Here is a 21,593-nt window from a genome sequence, read left to right on the forward strand (position 1 = left end):
TTACAATTTAAAAACCAAACATAAAAACAGTCAACTTGTTTAGTCATAACAGGTATGATATGTTCCACTGTAGGGCTTTTATAGTAACGCATAAATAAATAATGTAATCCTCCAAAACAACTGCCAAATCATAGCTCTTTTCATTCTTAATCTGCTGTTAAAGCTAAAGAAATTCAAACCCACTGTGCTGGCACATATCACAGTGCTTAAAGCTTGAGACTCACAACAATGAAACATAAAATCAGCAGCAGTGTCATCCAGTGGACTCCAGTTGTGTGTCCCCTTTTGTCTTGCCTCATTTATTATAATTTAATACTATTTATTATCTGTTATTATCCATAGAACTATTTTCTGGAGACATTGTCCCGCTGTACATGAAGACAGGAGGCCTATGAGCCAAATGAAGCAGACTCAGTTGAATAAAACCAGCGTTACTGAACCTGTGGCTTGAAATATGATTTTTTTTTACTGAAAGCAACTTTTTTTAATAATAATACTTGTCTCTTGAATGTGTACAGCATACTCCTAATGCATATAAATGAAGAAAGAAGAAAACTGTGTAATATAGACGTGCCAATCTGACATGCAGGTGTGTTTTTAGGTCATTGTGTGGGAGTGACTGTTCCTGTTGGTGCTGATCTGATTTGACTTGTATGCAGGACAAGAAAAAAGAAACTCAACTATTAAAACTGCTTGTTTTTGCAATTGCAATTTGCATTTATAAAACATCTGTCTCTGCATGGACAGAAGGGTTGTGTATGTTACTGTAACTGTTGCTTCACTGATAAATAAATGTCATGTTGGTCACTTAAAAAGTAGGATACCATGATCCAGACACTGAGTTTCGCCCTTTTTTTGTACGCCTTCTTTTCTTTTCTTTCTCTTCATATTTCTTCATTTGTTTTGGGCTTTTGCAGTTTCTCTTTTTGTGTGTCTCTTCTTGCATCATGATAGACATCACTGGATTTATTTGGCCTTGTACAAAATGCGTCAGTATGCAGGATGCTGAAGAAACAAATCAGGAATACAAATCCAATACACCATGGGGAACGCTCTCTGCACAAATTCTTAATAAGCACAATATTATTTTTTAATTCAGAACTAATCCAGTATTCTGATGGGATAAGCCTTTTGCATGATGTGCTACATAAATTTGATACAGCTGATCTTACTTTGATGTGATCTGTGATGTTGAGCCAAAAGTCAAGTGAACTGAATTTGGCCTTTTAAGGATTTTCATTAGACAGCAAACAAAGACAGAGACACTAAAATGGGATTCAAACCTACAACCTGCAATGCAGCTGCAGCAGGCAGGTCCTGGGTCTGTTGTGTTGCACTGACAGTACACCTAAAGAGACAGCCATACTATTTAGATAATTACTGTCTGGCTGTGCTCCTCTGTGGCAACCGTGGGGGTGTTCAATATAACAGAGCCTTGCCAATAATGAAACATTAACATATTGAACTGAACTGATAAAACTGTCAATCACATTGAGGCTCCTGTGTATGTGTGCGTGTGTGCATGTGTGTGTGTGTGTGTGTGTGTGTGTGTGTGCGTGTGTGTGACAGAGAGCCTGTGTGCTTGTGTATAGAGAACCATCCACTTTACTTTTCTATAGGCTTTGGTAACACACATGTACATCCCATCTTGCCAGTAAAACCAAATTAAATTCAAAAAATGACAAAAATTGAAAGAGAGAAGCAGGAGAAACTCTCCAATGAATAACAAAATGTTTAGAACATCCCTGCTGGACCTCCTAGGATTTGTCTGCTCAGCTGTGAACTCTGAATTTAAAGTGATCTTTTCCTTTTTTCTTTTTTATGTTATTTTTATGTGTCTTCTGTCGTCACCATTCCTAAATATTCACACTTGGTGTATTGCTGAGGCGTTTAGAGAGAGGATTCCTGTCTCTGTTGTAGCTTGAATATAGTAGCTGCTGATTATTTTGTGTATTTCTGTCTCTTTTCTTCCTCTTTCGTGAAATCAAATGTTTTAGTCCCAGTTTAATATGTGCAAATAATTTTCACTCTTAATTATTTATCACTGTGCGCAGGAAAAAAAAAGTTGTTAACGTGCATTTGGATGATTTCATCCTCGACTCTAACAACGCTTTTGCAAAAAAGGCTGAACAGCCAGAGGCAGCACCCCCCTCCCCATCTCCTCCACCTCCTCCTCTCTCCTCCCCCCCCTTCACTCTCCTCATCCATCCATCCATGCTTCCTCCTCTCCGCTGCTGGATGGTGCGTTAGGAGCGCTTGCAGGACGGTACCGGAGCTCCTCCTCTGTCTGATGGAGACGGACTGAGTACAGGGACCAGGTCCGGTGAGGATCCGCTGCTATAAGAGCCGAAGGAGACGGAAGGAGAGGGGGAGACACGGAGGTAAGGGGGCCATTAATAACCTGTTGTTGGTGTGAAGAGGGAAAGCGCGGTGGTATCGGGTGTTCAGGGGCTGCAAACATAAATACAAAAAAACGCCTGAAACCTTTTTTGGACTTGATTGGAATCGTTTTAATGATGGATTAGAAAGACAGAAAAACAGAGAGAGCATCTTTATGTTGCATCCGGTGCTCAGCCGTCGAGTTTTTTTGCATTTGATTAATTTCAATTTTCAATTTTCTCCCTGTATAGTAAGCAAAACACGTGACTTTGGAGTTAATGCATTTAATAACCAAATTATTTATTTCCTGCTGGAGGCGTAAAATGTGATGATTTAGTGATTTTGTTCACTCTTGGAAAAAACACACCTGTTCCTTTTGTCACAGCTGGAGTAAACAATAGAAACTGCAGCGTGATATCAGACTGCAATTCAATTACGGTCGCTGGCTGGAGGCTTTTCCTTTTAATTTAGATGAGGAAGGTTGCGAGCGCCTCCTCAAGTCTGCAAATGGAAAGTCTTCCAGCTGCAAAACATGGCTCTGTGAGTGTGTGTGAGACGCTATAGTGAGCTGCTATCATTTTTTTTTTTAAACAACCACTCAATAACCACTTTAACTGTTTTATATGCAGGAGAGAGCCTCAATTTAATCACCTGTTTCCCTTTTTCTCTGTATGTACTGGGGGCCATGCAGGATGAGCCCAAATTACAGAGATGATAACCATCTTACATCATCTGATCCTGTCTGTTTCCAGACAGCTGGGGTTTAAAATAGGATCACATCCTAAATACAAAGCAAAAACTGAGCTTATTTTGCTTCAGGCCAGATCTGAAATTTAATGCAGGGCATCAGAGGTGAGCAGGCGGCGAGGCCTCAGCGAGGATGTGTGATGACAGAGCTGGACTGTGTGGCTCCTACTGGTAGCACACATACACACACATACACACACGCACACACACACACACAGGTGTATACACCAGATGAGCTTTTGTGCTTTTGTGTTTGCATGTTTGCATTCAGAACAATGTCAATACCTATTTATATTGACCTACCTTGTAACAATAACATTTTCCTCAACATTTTCCAGTTAACTGGAGTGAATGAAAGCAGGATATTGAGAAGCAGTTTTAGCTGCTGTAACGACAGAAGAGAGACCTTGTGTGGAGAGTATAAATTAAAATGTGAGGAGGGTTGCAGGAACAATTTCAATAGTGGGTGAAGTTGTTGGATCATGATGATAGCAGCCTTTTAGATCAACCAGCATTTTGTTTGCATCTTTTCTTTTAATTTTCCAGAATTCAATAGCTAATTAGGAAGATTCATGTCAGCTGATTTAAAACTACGTTACTGTCTACTGTCTTCAAATTTTAGCCAAACAGATAACAGATATATATTGTAGAGCTTCAGTTAATGATGATTTCCATTAATTAGTTAACATATCAAATACTTTTTTGATTAATCACTGAACGGTTAATGGTTAATATCAGAAAATAGTGAAAAATGTCTGTCACAATTTCCCTAAGCCCAAAGTGATGTCTTCAGGTTGCATGTTTTGTCCAACTTACAGTCCAAACCCCCAAAATATTCAATATACAAAGATATAAAACAGAGAAAAGCAGCAATTTCTCACATTTGAGAGGCTTGAACCAGTGAATGTTTGGTATTCATGCTTGATAAAGGACCAAAATGATTAATAATTAATAATTAATTTACAAACTAATTGATTTTCTCTTTTCTTCTCTTCTATAATAATATATACATTGCAGTGCCTGTTCAATGAATGCAGAGCTTCATTTTCGCTCATGTTAACCTCCTTCCCTGTCACCCAGTCATGCATCCTTTGCCACTGTTTCTCATTTATCATGCCTCACACACACACACATGCACACACACACACACACAGCATAGTAGGTTTCTTTGGGGTGTCTAACCTTGAGTTTTTTCACGTTTACTTTCAGTAAGGAAGTGACAGACTGCTTTTTCTATGCCTGCATCTTCTTTTCATTTTGATTCTGTTTGTGTTTCCTGTTGTGCAGATCCTCCATCCTCTGAAGGTCTCCTGCCTCTCTTCCTCACCAGCTGCCTGAACAGGGCGTGTCTCTGTGATTGTGTTTAACATGCACGCTCCCACGAGTGTGTAACCTGTCAAGAGAATTGTTTAGTGTGTGTTAGTGCGTGCGTGTTTGTGTGCGTGTGTACTTCGAGTGCAGAGATGGGCTCGGTGGGAGCGGAGCGCCGCAGGCCCACACCGGCCCAGACGCCCGATGAGAGGGATGTTTGGAGGGATGGAGGAAGAGCTGGATGGAGGGATGCAGGGAGAGAGGGCTGGAGAGAGGGAAGAGAGAGCAGCGTGGTGCAGAGCTACAGCTTCGATTCGTACCAGCTGGAGGAGGAGGAGATCAGTAAAGATGCCCCGGAGCGAGGAGTGCTGGCTCTGTCCGAGCCCGGTGAGGGAGTTTACTGACTATATGTGTGTCTGTGCTTGTGTGTGTATACTGGTTTGATAGATAGATTTATAGAACGGTTTTCCACCAGCACCGCATTTTTCCATTATACTCAAAATGTACAGTACATATACAGGAAGTGGACAGAATTCAACAAATATACATATATGTTTATGATGTAAACATAATAGAACATCATAACATATGTACAATAATATTATCCACATTCATTGCCAATATAAACAGAATATCTTTGGGTTTTGGATGGTTGCAAAACAAGATATTTGAAAACATCTTGGACTTAAGAAATTGTGCTAGACATTAGTCACCATTTCATTTTGTAGACATTTTCTTATGGAATTATCAAGAAAATTATTGTCAGATTAACCGATAAGGCAGATAATTGATATTTCCAGCCCTGTTACCAGTATATTCTGTATATTTTACGCTCAGCTTGCCTTGTCATATGCAAACAACACCCTTTTTTGGAGGGTAATGGAGGTATTACAGTAGGGTTGGATGGTGCAGTGCCAGTTTTCCATGGTTTAAATAAAACATAGCACTGCCTATTTATTGACTACATCCCTCTTTTTTCAGAAAAACAAGGAAGTGTGGAGTGTGAAAATTAAGAAATTAGTATGTATATCCTTGCTGTTTGTTTTGATTTGTGGACTTAGCCTATTTGGTCAAAATTGCCTCTACCAAAAAGAGGAAATTTAAGTTTTATTTAGTTTTCTGCCATGACAGCACCCCCTACATTACTGACTGATAATATTGGAATTTGACTGGTGCAATATGTGTCCAGGGTGCCGCCATTGTTAGCCATTGCTTTCATGATTTGGGCACACTATACGTGACTTCATAAATGACTCACTTTTGTGATTTGAATCACTGGGTATCGTACAGAGTTACAAGAGTTTTGACAGTCTGGTGATTTGCTGTCATGACAACTGGACCCATGAAAATGAGACAGCTAACACTAACTAGAAGCACTCTTTCTATAATGAGGGACACTCAGTTTGCAGCTTTGCCAATGACTCAGCAGGTGCTGAAATAACATGAACAATAACATCAAAGCCAGTAGGAATCAGTGCTAACGTTAGCAAGCAAAGCTAATAAGCTACAACTCTCCAAGTGGAAGCTGTTAGCCTAGCTTGCTAGCTTCACCTCTCCGAATGGATGGTTCCTCCTGAATGCTGAATGTTGTAAAGGAACAGACATCTTAAAAATGCTAATTAAGTAGTATCCCATGAGAAGGAGTGCTGTTATACTGAATGTCACCATGGTTGTGATTCGGTTGTAGGCATGAGGCTACAGGCCGAGTGCTGAAGATTATCACAGCTGTGCTGATATTCAGTACAACAGCACGACCTTGAGTGTGATATTGCCTTTATACAACAGTTCTACAGGCACCATTCATTAGTTAACAGTAATAAGCGATCAGATAATGATTTTTTTGTTTATTTAATCATTTATTTGGCTCTGGGCTGTTGCCAAGCAACACAAACATTACAGTCTCTGTATGGCGGTGGTCCTTAGGCTGTGGTTGGTGTGTGTCCCTGCCTCTTTGCACGTCCTGGGTAATATCTGTAACAGCTGGTTTACTCCCAGGGGAACAGCGGTATACCAGAAGCTGTCTGCTGGAGCTGTTACCCTCCTGGGCTGCAGACAGAGGACTTTTGCATCAGGTGGAATTTTGCTCAGGAATTTTTTGAGAGATGCTACGGGGCAGAGGGGATTTCCTCGCTCCTCAAAAAGAGAGCCCCCATTGATTTTCTCTGTCTCTCTCCAGTGGGTATTGATGTGTTTTTGTTTCTTTGTTGAATGTCATGGTGAAATATTTTGCTCCATTCTCGTCATGTTTTAGGATAAATGAGTCAGGTTTGAGACCTTGATTCACCTCTTTGCCCCAGTGTCCAAAGTGCAACTGAATACCATACCAGACCTTGCTCAGTAAACCTTTTGGGTGGTCTGGACTTAGTGTTGCAGAATATTTTAAGATGCTGGTCTTCAGGTGAAATTGGGGGATGATGTGTTGTTTTGTCTTTCCCTGTGCTTCTAATCTCTTTTACATCACCTTTGAAAACATTATTAACTGATATGAATTCAGGATCCTGTATTAAATTCCATGAACAGCTAACCGGAGGCTCATTGATATTATGATTTAAACCAGCCCAAAGCCCAAGGTAGCTGCTGATGCTGCAGAGCTCCCCTTCAGTTGTCCGGGTGGATCCATAAAACTGCCTCAAGACTGTATTCAGCTCGGTCTTCTTAACAGACTGAATGTCGATGTTTATATTTTTGAGACTTTTGTTCAAAGTAGTTCAAAGTCCATGTTGTTTGCCTTACAGCGTTAGCTTCATTTTTGCTCTTCTCTAACTTGTTGGCTGATGTCATAAGAGCGCACCTGGAGGTTTGCACTGAAGTATTCAGGCTTCTTTCCTTCCCTTCGTCCTCTTCCGATGACCATTCATAATTTAACTCAAATGTTATTTGTGGAAATATGTTCATCTTGGCGGTATAAAATTAATGGTACACCTGTAAAGCTGAGTAATACTTGTATAGTTAAAAGTCCCAGTGCTGTTGTACTCTGTATCAGCACTCATGGAAAGCCTCTTGTCCAATCAAATTACTTGTTTGGAACCAACTGTTGTATAACAGTACATAACTAATACTAAAAGGGGGGATGTATCCATGCTCCAGTCAGTCTCCTAGCAACATTGGCCCTCAAATATAAACCATGGGAAACACCCAGCGGCCCGAAGCTTAGACGCTGTTTCCTCTAACATGTCTAAGAAATTTTTGATCCTCTTTCGAAAAATGCAGAAATCTGCACAACATCTGCACCATCATTATGGTTTATATGTAGTTTATATGTACGCTTAAAGTGTGGAGAACCAAAATGTCCTCTTTAAGAAAATTCCTGGAACAACGAACAATGGCAGATTCATTTTTTATCCCTTACCTTTTGTATGAAAAAGTCAAATTGATTCAGAAATTCCTAATGGTCAGCCTACATAAAGCACACATTAATTTCTTTCTACTCCATTGTAAGGGTATCTAATTGGGAAAAGTATCTCATGTTCTTGACAGGAAGAGCACTTCACAATGTTTTTCTCCCATACAGTACACCCTATAGGGCACTTTTTTCATTGAAAGGGCAACCAATTCTGCACTTCAGTATGTAGCAGACTTAAGGCTCCCATACAGAACCTCCAGCTCACCCCATCGCAACAGCAACTCAAAGGCACTGCATTACATCGTCTTCATTTAAAGGGCACATGTTGTCTCGCTTTTGGGGATTCTCTACAGGGCACTAACACATTTTCTTCCGCTAAAAGGGCACCTATGACGGCACTTCTTTCCAGATTGTCACACGTAGAGGCCCTCTATAGGGCATTTCATCCCGACTTACCCATAACTACACAGTCATTACAGAACTTTGGTATGTTCTCTCCTTTGTGCGGGCAGCTCAGAGGGCATTTTATAATACTGTGGGGGCACCTTAGAGGGCATTTTATCATACTATGGGAGCACCTTATTAGGCACTTATGTGGATTTTTTTTTCACTAAGAGGGAATCCAAGAGGGAACTTCACTCCAGATTGTCATGGTTGGCCCCCCTGCTGCCCCCCCCTGAGTCCACCAGTGACGAGCGCTCTAGACAGAAACCCTCTCTCTGCTCCCAGTCTCTTCATCCTCTGCCTCCATCTCTCTTTCTCTGGTAGCTGTCAGTCTCCATATCTCAGTATAAAGCCAACAATATAGACAGAGTATTCAATCTACAAAGACAGAGCCTGCCTTTTCCCTTAAGGAAGAAAACTCACAGAGATATGATAATTCACACTCAACCAACTGAATCCATCCCAGGCTGACGTTACAGTCCTGCTCGGCTGCTCCGACAATCTGTGGCTCTGATGTCAGAAAGGGGAAACCCACCCTAAAACACTTCCATATCGTCATTTTTCTGCATGAAATGTCAGTCATACAGTGTGGGCAGTGCTGCTGTGTCCTCTTCATTGGATTTTCCGTTAATGAGGTTTGAGTTTCTGCAGGCGGTGATCGTTTCTTCTGTCTGTGCAGCCATGGTGACGTTCACTGCTCATGCTAACGACACAGTTTGCTTTATTCTGAACAAATCTGCTGTAGGCTTGATCCACATCACTTTCTCTGCTTCAAAGGTTGTTTTTTTCCTTAACCTGAAAAAGACAAGCTAAAGAAAAGCAGAGATGTAAATGCTTCCAGGAGCTGTATGTGGTGCATTCATATATGGTTATTAGAATTGGCACGTATTAGGGCAGCAACTAACGATTATTTTCATTAGTGATTAATCAGCCGATAACGTTTTGGATTAATCAATTAATGAATAGTTTTCTCTATAAAATGTCAGAAAATATTGAAAAATGTCCAAATATATGACATCAAATTTCTTGTTTTGTCTAACTAACTAACGGTCCAAAACCTAAAGATATTCAGTTAACAATTATATGAAACAAAGAATAGCAGCAAATCCTCACATGGGAGAAGCTTGAACTAAAGAATGTTTGACATTTTGTCTAATCAATTAATCAACAATTGTTGCAGCTCTAGCACATATTTATAAGGAAATATTGTGGATCATTGAAGAGCTAAGAGCAGGTGATCAGCCATTAACAAATGAAATAGTAAAGTAATTCATCAGTTTCAGTTACCATAATAAATGTGAACATGAAGTGATATAAATAGTCTCAAATTCATGTTTTTTTCTCCTCTACTCAACTGTAAAATCTAAGTGCTCAAAAATTATGTGGAGCTGTTAATAGAAGGATTAGGAAAGGATTATGAACAGTTATATAAAGACTCTGCACATCACACTTAAACATGGAAACTGAAACAGCTGAAAAACACAAAAGTCCTGCTGTGAAACTTCTTTGGCAGCTAGTTCATGATCAATAATTCTTCTGATCAATCCTTCATCTACTCAATAGGAACAAGCTCCTCCACTACATTAGCTGCTCCATTAGTGGAGCAGAGGCGTTGTTGCTGCTGCTGCAGCTTCATTCATCCTGATTAGCTTTAATGAAGATCCAGTGCATCGGCTTTAGACCTAATTCAGATGTTTTGAAGTCATCCCCCCCTCCACTGTTTGAGCGTGATTTCATACTGTTTTAATTCTCTAACCTTTGACTCCCTCCTTTCCTCCCTTCCCGCTCAGACTTTGAGGAGCCGATCCCTGACGACCGTTACCATGGCATCTACTTTGCAATGCTATTGGCTGGAGTGGGTTTCCTGCTACCCTACAACAGTTTTATCACTGATGTGGACTACCTGCACCACAAGTTTAAAGGTATAAATATGCATGATAAACATATATAAATCTGTCCATAGAGAGTGCATGAATTTTACAGCTGTAACAATGAATCACACATTCATGCACATGAACACACAACCAGTGACTACGTATTCATATCCAACTCCCAGAGGTCATGGCTCTTGTGTGTGTTTGTGTGTGTTTCAGGGACGTCCATCGTGTTCGACATGAGTCTGACTTACATCCTGGTGGCTCTGTTGGCCGTCATCCTCAACAACGTGCTGGTGGAGCGACTCAGCATGCACACCAGAATCACTGTGGGTGAGTCAGGACAGGAAAACGCTGAAAGACAGATCACTAATTGTGAAAAAAAAAGTCCCATTATGGTAAATTCTACTGTTACTCATTTATTAAAGACCCTCTGGGGTCCTCAAGGCTTATCTGAACAGAATACACAGAGCAAAAATAGGAAGCCAGCATAAAGAGAGAGATAAAAAATACACTCTGCAATAATACTCCCAGAGTTCTTATTCTTAAAATGAGGCTGACTGTAAAGAGTCTTTCTTTTCACTTTTAAAAAAAATCTTGCATCACCTTCAGTTTTGTTTGCTGAAGGTTTCAAAACAATTTAAAAGTGAATTCACTGTGCTATTTAAAGCATGTTGCATCAGGTTTCTCTGGAATTTAAATATGGCCTAAAATTATTCATTTAAAAGTTGGTTTGTATACTGTCTAGCAGTGTAAATTATTCTCTGTAAGACACTGTGATATGTGGATACTAACATCATAAAAATATTAAAGCCGATCAGCCTACCCAATATAAAATCACTTTTGAGCAAAAATGGAAAAAATGGTCTTTAAAAATGTATGTCCCCCTAGGAGAAGTTTGATATCTCACCATATTCACCACAGAACCTTCTGCAGCTTAAATAGCTCTGCTTGCATCCTTGAGGAAATGTCTTTTGAAGTATGTTGTCTGCTTGAGAACTTGTGTCTGGAATTAATAAACTCAGGATCAGACTGTGGCGGGTTTCAGATCAAAGCAACTCTGCTCGCACGTCGGACCTGTCAAACATGTGTTCAGTCATGCAGTCACAGCATAACCTGGCTCTGTGGCATCTCCTCACTGTCCATCTGTCCACCTGTCTCGTTCTCTGTAGGTTACATCTTAGCGCTGGGGCCACTGGTCTTTGTCAGTGTGTTTGATGTGTGGCTGGCAAAGTTCACCACCAGGCAGGCTTACATCATCAACCTGGTGTCAGTGGGAGTGGTGGCCTTCGGATGTACAGGTACTACTAATAACAATGCTTATTGCTATCTATCTATCTATCTATCTATCTATCTATCTATCTATCTATCTATCTATCTATCTATCTATCTATCTATCTATCTATCTATCTATCTATCTATCTATCTATCCATCTGTTTTCTTGGTGTTTTGGTTAGGTAAGGAACATAGTGTAGTCGTGTTCTTCCACTTTAATACAGTAAATTGTTTTTAATTATTCTGTCCTTCCTTACTTGTTTCTCAGAAGGAGAAAAGGGAGTTGCTCTAGATATAAATATGCAGCACAGGGCTTCCCTTAAAGCTGCACTAATTAAAATTAATATATTAACAATGTGTTAAATGACCATGTTTAATGTGAAAGGGGTTCCTCTCAGCTCTATGGAGTGTTTTAGCATCTTTCAGCTCTTTGTACTGGTTTTATGGCCCATGACTTTACTGTTTTGGATCAGTCTCACTGCTCTGATAGTGTCATTTTTTGCCACAGCAACACACATCGAAAAAGCTTTAAAAACCCACCGCAAGTGGTAAACATAGTGGAGCATTTAGGTGTTAAATGAATTATTATTTATTTAATTTTATTCATAATTTTTTTCTCAGGAGTTGGTAACAACAAAGACAGAGCTAAAAGGAGAATAAATATTGGACTTGAGTTCACCAGGTAGCCAGAAACATGAGTGCTAATCAAAATGTGTAAACACATTCACCATATCAACATAAATCAGCTGTTAAAGAGACAGATGTTTTTCTCAGGTGTAGATGGAGACCAAAACAGAGCTAAAAGGAGAGTGAATATTGGACTGAAATTCATTAGCTTGACACAAACAAAACTCCAAATCAATGGTGAATTTGCTGGATATGTAAATGGGCAACTTTTGGCTAGCAAGTTTGTCATATCAACTCAATAAGGTTGCGCTTGTTGTAATGCAGAATTTGATAGCACCACAACACCCAAGATTTATGGGGAGACTCTTGTGATGAATACGAATAATATTACTGTATTATAGATTTAAGTATAGATTATAAAGATGGAGAGACACTTAAATATATAATACAGCCTCAAAAGTTACCATAGATATAATTCAAACCTGATGATGGTGGTGATGGTGTTCAAATTAAACATGTTATCGGTCAGAAAAATAATGAACAAGCAACAGTGTCAACACAAACAAATACAGTTGGGAGCTCAGTCCTTAGCTGTTGCTGTTGACTTTCATACACAGATGGGGTCTCCTCGTCGTTACTGTGAGTGTGAACACAAAGCCTCTCAGTCAGCAGTGGATTTTAATTATAGGAGGTCAGGCTGTTTTCTCCCAAACGGCGTGTGGAGGTTCAGGAAGTAAATAAATTGTGTTGTTACAGTTAGGCCACTGTTTGCACTGATAACCACCTCCTCATCCCTCCTCAGTGCAGCAGTCCAGTTTCTATGGTTACATGGGGATGCTGCCCAAGAGGTACACACAGGGGGTGATGACTGGAGAGAGTGAGTACAATCACACACCCACATACACATTTCTTTCCCTGCTAGCTTTCTCATCTCCTTCATCCTCTTCCTCACTTTCTCCATCGTCTTATGTATTTTCCTCTCCTCTCCCAGGTACAGCCGGGGTAATCATCTCCCTGTCTCGCATCTTCACCAAGCTGCTGATCCCGGACGAGAGGAGGAACACGCTCATCTTCTTCCTCATCTCCATCAGCATGGAAATGCTCTGCTTCCTGCTTCATCTGCTTGTCCGTCGCTCACGATTCGTCCGCTACTACACCAACCACGCCCAAGGCAAAGGTCTGGGCAAAGGTCATGACCCACGTGACAATGGGACTGGATACCGGGTTCACCATGATGTCACCGCAGAGGACGTCAAATTTGTAAGTTTTTGGACACTATTTTGACTACACTGTTTGCCAGTGTATGTTGTGAATGCATACAGTTAGCAACATGGCTCTATGGATAGCAATGATGATCAATTTGTCCACCACTTATATAATCTAATCTAAACATCAAATGGATGAAATTTTGTACAGACATTCATAGTCCCTAGAGGATGTATCCTAATGAGTTGAGTGATCACCTGACTGTTCCTGTAGCGCCACCATGAGGTTGACATTAGTAGTTTTTTAGAAAAATGTCTAACAACAGTTGGATTGCTGCGAGATTTGGTACACACATTTATGTCCCTCTCATGATGAATTTGAATAACTTTGGTAATCCCTTAACTTTTCATCTGGCACCATCATCTGGTCAAAAATGTATTTTGTCCAATACTTTGGTTTATGAGCAAATGACAGTATCAACTATATTATAATGCTAATTAGTAAATGTTAGCATGCTAACACACTGAATTAAGACAATGAACATGCTAAACATTATACCTAAACATCAGCATGTTAGCGTTGTCATTGTGAGCATGTTAGCATGTTGATGTTAGCATTTAGTTCAAAGCAATGCTGAGCTTGAATTGTCTGTGTCTGAAATAAAAGTGTGAACATTTTGCACTTTGTAGTGCTGTCATAAAATTACTCTCTGCTAACAATTCCCCTTTATTAAAAATCAAAAAAAAGCTTTTGCCTAGCGCTCTTTCTCACTGCAATTATACCTGGTCAGGTACTTGAGAATTCGTACCACAGCTCTCTTTAGTCACTGTCCTTAATTGTCTTGTAAGCCGCGTTGGAAAAAATCATCTGCCAAATGACAAAATGTAAATGTAAAATATTTCACATTTCATAGATGTGAAAATTACTGCTGTACAACTCTATAGCTGTCAGTGATGACAGAAACTGATGATGATTACTGTAATAAGTGGCTGAAATCTCAATTAACCGCTCACTATAGTGTAAACTAATGAGTGTCTATTATATAGGGAATAGAGAATGAGTGAATGAGAGAGTGATTTCGGGTACAGCCTGGGTCTTAATACGTTTTGAGTTTTTCTGTCTGCTGCACAGGGAGATGCGTCAACTTAATATTTTGCAACTGCGACTGAATAGCTTCAATATTTTCTCAATTTGGGCTTTTCAAGTTGGAGTTAGAGATTGACTCTTCCACTTGGACCAGCAAAATTTCACATTTAAATTTCTTGTACATGTTTCATTCATTAAACTCTTCATAAATGTTGCAACAACAAACCAGACAGGGAGGAAATGTCAGGCCTCTAAACTGTTGTGTCATGCAAGTCCATTTCCTTGTTGATTTCAGTGAAGAGTGTGTGTGCCTCTTTTTGTACATTTGTGTGTACTGACACACAGTGTGAGCACGCACACAGGCATGGAGGGCTGTCTCTTAGAATAATTTATTTAAGCTACGGGCTGCTTTTTGGCTGCCACTCAGAAACAGGAACATTGAGAGAGAAAGAGCGAGGGATTTTTGGAGGGGGGGCGTTGGAGGGGTAGAGAGGTGGTGTGGGTGATGCGGAAAAAAGATGGAGTTATAGAGAGGGAGAGAGAGGTTGAAGCCTCCTACAACCAGAGAAAATGAGAGTCACGACGCTGAGAGGAAAAAAGGTTGGAAGAAAATTGTGGAGGCAAAGAGATGAGACAGAAAGGCAGCCAGCCAAAAAGGAAGAAGAGCAAGGGATCATCACAAATATGATAAAGCAAAACTGAAAGAAAGTGAGCAAGGAAGGAGAGGAGAGAGGGTGGAGAGCAGGAGACCAGTCATGATAATGAAAGAAAGAAGTGATTGAAAAATTAGAGGAGGTAAATACACTTTGTACTAGTGTTTGAAGCAGCCCTGTGTAGTCTGAAGACATGGAGCTAATATTCCTCATCACACCAAGTGTGTTTGTGTGTTCATAGCCTTCAAAGGAAGACACACCTCAGGCTGTCATCTTTTCATGTGTGCATGTTTGTACATCATGACACACAAGACAAGTGTGTCCCCCTGTGTTTTTACAGTAGTGTGTGTGTGTGTGTGTGTGTGTGTGTGTGTGTGTGTGTGTGTGTGTGTGTCTGTGTGTGTGCAGGCGGGTATGTGTCATTTTCTGCATCTGGGGGCTGATTCAGGGAGCCCTTTGTTCTGGTTGCCGGGGGAAACCAAGGCAGCGCTCTACATTATGGGATAATCAAGAAGAGTGGTGCCTTCTGGCTCGCAAGTCCCTTTAATCAACTAATGGATCAATGTGTGTGTGTGTGTGTGTGTGAGACAGAGAGAGAGAGAGAGAGTGTGCGTCCATAACTGCTAGTGCAGGCATATGAAAAAGTGTGTGTTTGAAAAGAAGCATGAGTAGAAAGACATGCCCATATGTTTGGATGAAGAGATAATGTGTGTTTGTAGGCTTGTGTGTGTGTGTGTGTGTGTGTGTGTGTGTGTGTGTGTATGTGTATGTGTATGTGTGTGTGTGTGTGTGGCTCCTGGCCTTATTTGCAGTCTGATCAGCAGTCTCTCCAACATCATTACGTCAACGTGCTGCCAGTCACAGTGATCCTCTCTAATAGCTGTTGCAATAAAAAGCTGATGTCATGCAGCCAGGAAGCCATTATAAATGAAAACAACTAGAAAAAAAGGTCATATATTTACTGTGTGATGGCTACCTCTAGTGTTTTCTTGATGAACTGTTTATGTAGCTAATGTCCTTCAAAAAGCCTTGAAGAGGTTTTCAACAAAATATGACATTTGACAGTGTATATTTTCAAATTTGCTCTCACAACCATGATGGAATAAAGTATAAGATGATAAAATTCAGATGATTTCTTTGAAATTGAATATAATGTGACTCTCTAGTGTTTGTTTTCTTATAAATGTGGATAAAAAGTCTTTCTGTCTGTCTCTCTTCAGGGTAATGGTGGGACAGGACCGTCCACTACCGAAGAGGGTGGTGAGGACTTTGTCGGTGGGACATATGTGCGATTTGACGCCCCGAAAGCCAAGATACGAAGGAGCTGGCCTGGTGTCCGTGGTACTCTCTGTTTTCATCACTCATCCCTCTCTTTCTTCCTCTTTTCATCTCATGTACTCACTTCTCAATTACCCTCTGACTCCTAATAGATGGATTTGAAATTCAAATGCATCCCCAGGAGATTACTGGGAAGAGGAGTGTGTTCTTACTGAGAGCTTTAAGTTTTTAAATATCGCCCTGTGTGTCTGTCTTCTCCAACCAGACATGATCTTGCATCGTTACGTGGTGTCCCGTGTGATCTGGGCCTACATGCTGTCAATAGCAGTGACTTACAGCATCACCCTGTGTCTGTTCCCCGGGCTGGAGTCGGAGATACGAAACCCCACCTTAGGAGAGTGGCTCCCCATCCTCATCATGGCCACCTTCAACATGTCAGACTTTGTTGGCAAGGTGAGGCGCAAGTTTTTGACAGTTTAGAAAGTGTTTTCTAGCTTCATGTTTGAGAAGCCAGCTGTAAAAGTAAGTAATAACTGTTGGAAATCTGGTGCTCGGCTCAGTATTTCATAACTATGTGTCAGAGGACAGAGAAGGAACTTAAGCTTCTTATTTTGGGAACCAGAAGTGGCTGTAATTAATACTTTCATATGAACAATGGATGACATGACTATGTGAAAGATGAACTCATGGAGACTTATCCTCAGACTTTGCAGACCCACTCAGTTCTATGTAACAAGTTTACATCTTTCAGCTCATTTTTTGGTTTTCCACCCCACACTTTCCACTTTACTGTTTTGGTTCACTGTCATAGTTGAATTTTTGGCTGCAGCAGGCAGCTGTTTTCATCAAAAAAGCTCAAAAAGCCTATTGTATGCCACCAGTACGGCAGCAAATAGCAGACAGACAAACTTTGCAACTAGCTGGTGAATATAGTGGAGCAGCTTAAGAGACAGATATTTCCCTCTGGAGGTGGTGGAGACCAAAACAGAGTTAAAAGGAGAGTAAAAATTGGACTTACAGTTGTTGGGTGGCCAGACATGTTGTTCCATGTCTGCTGGATGTATGAATAAGGAACTGTTTTTTAAAACGTTTGCAACTTAGAAGGTGACGTCTGTATACTGTATATTTGTTGTGTTTACAGCTTGTTTTTACTGCATCCAAGTGGTTTGCACATTTAAGATACAACTAGTTTAAACAATTCCTAACTTTTGAACTTAGTATCACCTTAATTCTTCTTAGTTAATAAGGTTTTGCAAACCAAATAAACCGCGGTCCATGTTCTTTTATTCAGGTACAATATCAGTGAAGTCCATTTTTGCAGATCACCCCACCATTATTTGCAGTTGGGCTATATGCCCCATTGTGTAGATTTGTTTAACTTAACTCCATTGAGTTAAGTTTGATTAGAGAACTTTTATCCAGTTTATAGTTTACAGTTTTCTTGGCAACCATTAAACATATGTGTAAAATGTAAATGTTTGGTCTCGTCAGTTTCTCCCTCAGGTATACACTGCATCAACTGGAACATCGATATTCATATTATTTTTACTGTGATCTCCTTTTTTATGTTCTACCAAAATCTTAGAAAATATGAGAACGGTCCTCTTTTATCTAATTGCGCATTAAGCTTCTTGGCACTACAGAGGGGTGAGACAAAGGAAAGAGACAAAGTCACACTTTTACACTGGAGTTGACCTTGTGAAATAGTTAATGGGGTCGCCCCATTTATTAAACCTGAGAGTGAGGATGGAGAAAAGTCTGGTTTATTTTTGGATAATTGCACTTAGCTCAAAGGCTTTATCTATATTTTCATAAATTAAAACTTATCTGGGTTCCTTAAATCACAATTTTGACTTTGAATAGAAAAAGGTTGGTTGACAGACAGTTGCATTTTGTCGAAATGAGGGAAAAGAGATAAGGAAGGAGAAGAGAAATTAAATTGAAAATGGGAATGGAAATGATGGTAGCTTGGAGGTGGAAAGAAAATGATGATAAGAAAGAGCATGGAACAGACTGGAACTTTTTTTTTTTAGCATTTTGAATGCTGTATCTAACAAGTAGCCTCCTAGTAAAGCAAGAAATAAAAATTCAAAGGGTCTAATGTTCAGGAAAGTGCAAGTTTATATTTCAGATTTAGCCGCATGCTAGCAGCATGGCTTTATGGAGGAAAACGTCAGCCTGACTGAAATATCTCAACAACTGTTGAATGGATTGCCATGAAAATTTACACAGACATTCATGATCCCTGTAGGATGCATCCTAATCACTTTAGTGATCCTTTGACTTTTCCTCTAGCGCCAACATGAGGTTAACATTTGTAGATTTGAGTTATCTATCTCAACAACTACTGGATAGATTGCCATGAAATTTGGTTTACACGTTTATGCCCCCCTCAGCATAAAATCACTATGGATATACCTTAATTTCCCTCTACCACCACCATCAGCTGCATTGTGTTTATTGTTTATTAGCAATTGTTAGCATGATAACAAGTTAAATTAAGATGGTGAACATGGTAAATATATACAGTATACCTGCTAAACATCAGCATATTTGCATTGCCACTGTGAGAGTGTTGCCATACTAGTCTACTCTCTGTTTTTGCACGTGTGATTGCACGTGTAATTTATGAACTATTAACTAAACAGAGGGGATTTAGTGTTAAGTTACTCATCAAGCTCTTTCTGGTTGTGTCCTTAAAATGATCCTCGTGTTGCAGAACCCTGTTTTTCTCACCTTTTTGCAAATAGCATGTATTTTGTGTGCTAGTTTCACAAAATTTCTGGCGAACAGCAGAATAAAATTTGACTGAAATGACTCCATGCTCTTTCTTCAGATCCTGGCAGCACTGCCGTACGACTGGTCTGGAGGCCGCCTGCTCTTCTTCTCCTGCCTGAGGGTGGTCTTCATCCCTCTGTTTGTCATGTGTGTGTACCCGGCCAGTGCGCCAACCCTGTCCCATCCAGCCTGGCCTTGTCTTTTCTCCCTCCTCATGGGAGTCACCAACGGCTATTTTGGTTCTGTGCCGATGATACAGGCTGCTGGAAAAGTGCCACCTGAACAGAGGGAGCTGGCAGGTGAGAGAGAGTGTTCAGTCATAAGTGTTTGTAGTGTTATATAGAGGTAGATGGTGAAACAGGTCTGAAAATAGAGTCAAACTCTAAATGCGGTTTTCTGTTTCTCGACTGGGTAAAGTAACTTCTTGTAGTCACTTTCCCAGAGGAAGTTAGTGTGCCTCTAGACTCACATGTCAATCTCTAAACACATCGCTCAGCTAGAGACTGAGGACAATCTCCAAGCTTTCATTGTTAAAACTGAATGGAAACAATTAGAGAGTTTTTAAAAAATCCTGCATTGCAGAACCACTCCAAAGTCTTTAGGACGGCCCTTCATATCGGGGCGGTGACATGACAGCATGCAGAAGAGAATGGGGGGAGAGCATCATTTCCATTAAGGCGTGTCCTTGACAAAATGTAAGGGGTGTAGATTTGTTAGCAGCTGTTCTCACTGCCGGTCGAGCAACTACCTTGCATTTTGAAATCCCCAGACGATGGGTAGGCGGGGAGATCTCTGATTGTCTGGTATTGCCAGACTAGTGTGCCTCTGGCACATAACTGCCTGTAAAATCACAAATTGTTGTTTTTACACTTCAGTTTTTGTACAGATTAAACAAACGAGGTATAAGGTGTTACTACTAGTGAAAAGGTGCTGGTAGGTGGATTCTGTCACCTTTTGACTGCGCCAAGCTAGCTGTTTCCTCCTGCTTCTTGTATACTAAGTAGTTAACGGGGGAGGACTAGATTCCAGTAGTATGCACCTTACTACTGGAATGAACTAAAAAATCATACTCATATTAATTCCTCTGAGAGTCTTTTAAGTTCAACTCACGGATATTTTTAATAATACTTGTAAAAGAGATCTTGATCTTAATGAGACTTTCTGAATAAATGAAGCTTAACAAATTAATTGAATTAGTAAAATATTTACTTACTGTCCTTTACTTACTTACAGTAAGTTTACCTTTTATTTAAATATACAGTTCATTCTGGACAGACTATAGTTTTCATTCTCTGCTGTCTCTGTCTCTCCAGGGAACACTATGACAGTCTCCTATATGACAGGCTTGATGGTGGGCTCTGCTGTGGCTTACGCAGCTTACAGCTTCACTGCTCCAGGATCAGGAACACGCTTCGCCACACTCAACATACACACACCTGCCAATGCTACAGGGTATTGAATGTCCACATATAATAAAACACACACACATACATAAACACTCATACATGTACATACATGCAGCCATTTACATACACAGGATCCTGGCAAGTAGAAGCAGCACAGACTGATGGACTGGAATCAAACAAGAGACTTTCCAGCTGCAGAGGACAAGAAGACATCTGTGAAGAACTTTTTAAAGGTTAATGTTTATCCTCTGACAGACAGATTCTCCTTTGTCCAAGTCATGCTTTGATTTGGTTCAGTGGATAAAGAAAGTGGAAACAAAAACAAAACCTGGGATTTAGTAGTGGAGGAAATTGTGTGAAAATGTAGCAGATCTCTCCACTCTCTCATTGTCCAGCCTGGTGGTCCACTGACCTTTCAAACATACTGGGTTCTGCAGTGTTGAACTTTTTCCTGGAGGTGAAGAACAGGAGCTGTGCCTCTGCCAGCGAGCCGACAGTAGTCCTTTGAGTGTCTCACAGAGAAATTATTGAATTATTGTCAGCATGTGTGTGTGTGTGTGTGCAAACAGGTCAGCTGACATTTGTACAGTGTTAAGTCAAGTCATTTTTTGCTGTTGCTGCAGGGAGCAAACAGCTTGCCGTTTTCAAGGAGACCTTCTGTCTTATGTCACATATGTTACATTTTATGAGTTCTCAGATCTGTTGATATTCAAAATAGAGAGATGATATAAGAGTGGATTTTCCTGGACCATGTTAGCTCAGCTGTTTCCTCCTCATGATGCGTCTTCTGAAAATATGATTGAAATCTTTGAATGATGAGTTCTATCCATGATGATTTGATTCAGGTACTATTAGCTAAATCCTCTGAATGCACCATTTGAAAACCGCAACAAAAATAACTTGAAGGGAGCCTCGCTAAAGTCACAGTAAAATAGAAGTTAGAGCATCTTTAGCTTCAGTAATGTGATGTATTTTGTGGCTTAGCATATACACAACAAAATAGAGCTGTAGCTTGTTAGCTTCCACCCACACTTCCCTCACCCTCATTGTTAGATCAAAAGGAGGAGGAGGTGGAGGATGAAAAAAAAGTTTTTGCTGGCAGACATCCAAACACACCTCTGACCAATGATTTTGCTGTGCTAGCTGCTATAACTTGCAAGCTAAGTCACCCCAAATCACATCTGA

At 40.3% G+C, this 21,593-nt stretch overlaps 1 protein-coding gene across 1 annotated transcript; it reads left to right on the top strand.

Moving 5' to 3' along the window:
- Positions 1-2,116: 2,116 nt before the first annotated feature.
- slc29a4a (solute carrier family 29 member 4a) lies at positions 2,117-21,292 on the top strand. The gene is made up of 11 exons (XM_044332647.1): positions 2,117-2,381; positions 4,414-4,824; positions 10,015-10,146; positions 10,318-10,431; positions 11,271-11,399; positions 12,804-12,878; positions 12,993-13,261; positions 16,167-16,287; positions 16,490-16,677; positions 19,061-19,301; positions 20,316-21,292. The coding sequence occupies exons 2-11, from the start codon at positions 4,590-4,592 to the stop codon at positions 20,459-20,461; spliced, it is 1,650 nt and encodes a 549-aa protein (XP_044188582.1). The 5' UTR covers positions 2,117-2,381; positions 4,414-4,589; the 3' UTR covers positions 20,462-21,292.
- The last annotated feature ends 301 nt before the right edge of the window (positions 21,293-21,593 follow it).

The sequence above is a fragment of the Thunnus albacares genome, chromosome 17, assembly GCF_914725855.1.
Source record: "Thunnus albacares chromosome 17, fThuAlb1.1, whole genome shotgun sequence".
Lineage (NCBI taxonomy): Eukaryota > Metazoa > Chordata > Actinopteri > Scombriformes > Scombridae > Thunnus > Thunnus albacares.

Bases quoted from the DNA above. Each gene is read 5' to 3' on its own strand.
- slc29a4a (XM_044332647.1), top strand. From the start codon at position 4,590: ATGGGCTCGGTGGGAGCGGAGCGCCGCAGGCCCACACCGGCCCAGACG. The intron at 11,400-12,803 runs GTACTACTAATA...ATCCCTCCTCAG, and splicing joins GGTGGCCTTCGGATGTACAG to TGCAGCAGTCCAGTTTCTAT. The intron at 16,288-16,489 runs GTACTCTCTGTT...TTCTCCAACCAG, and splicing joins GAGCTGGCCTGGTGTCCGTG to ACATGATCTTGCATCGTTAC.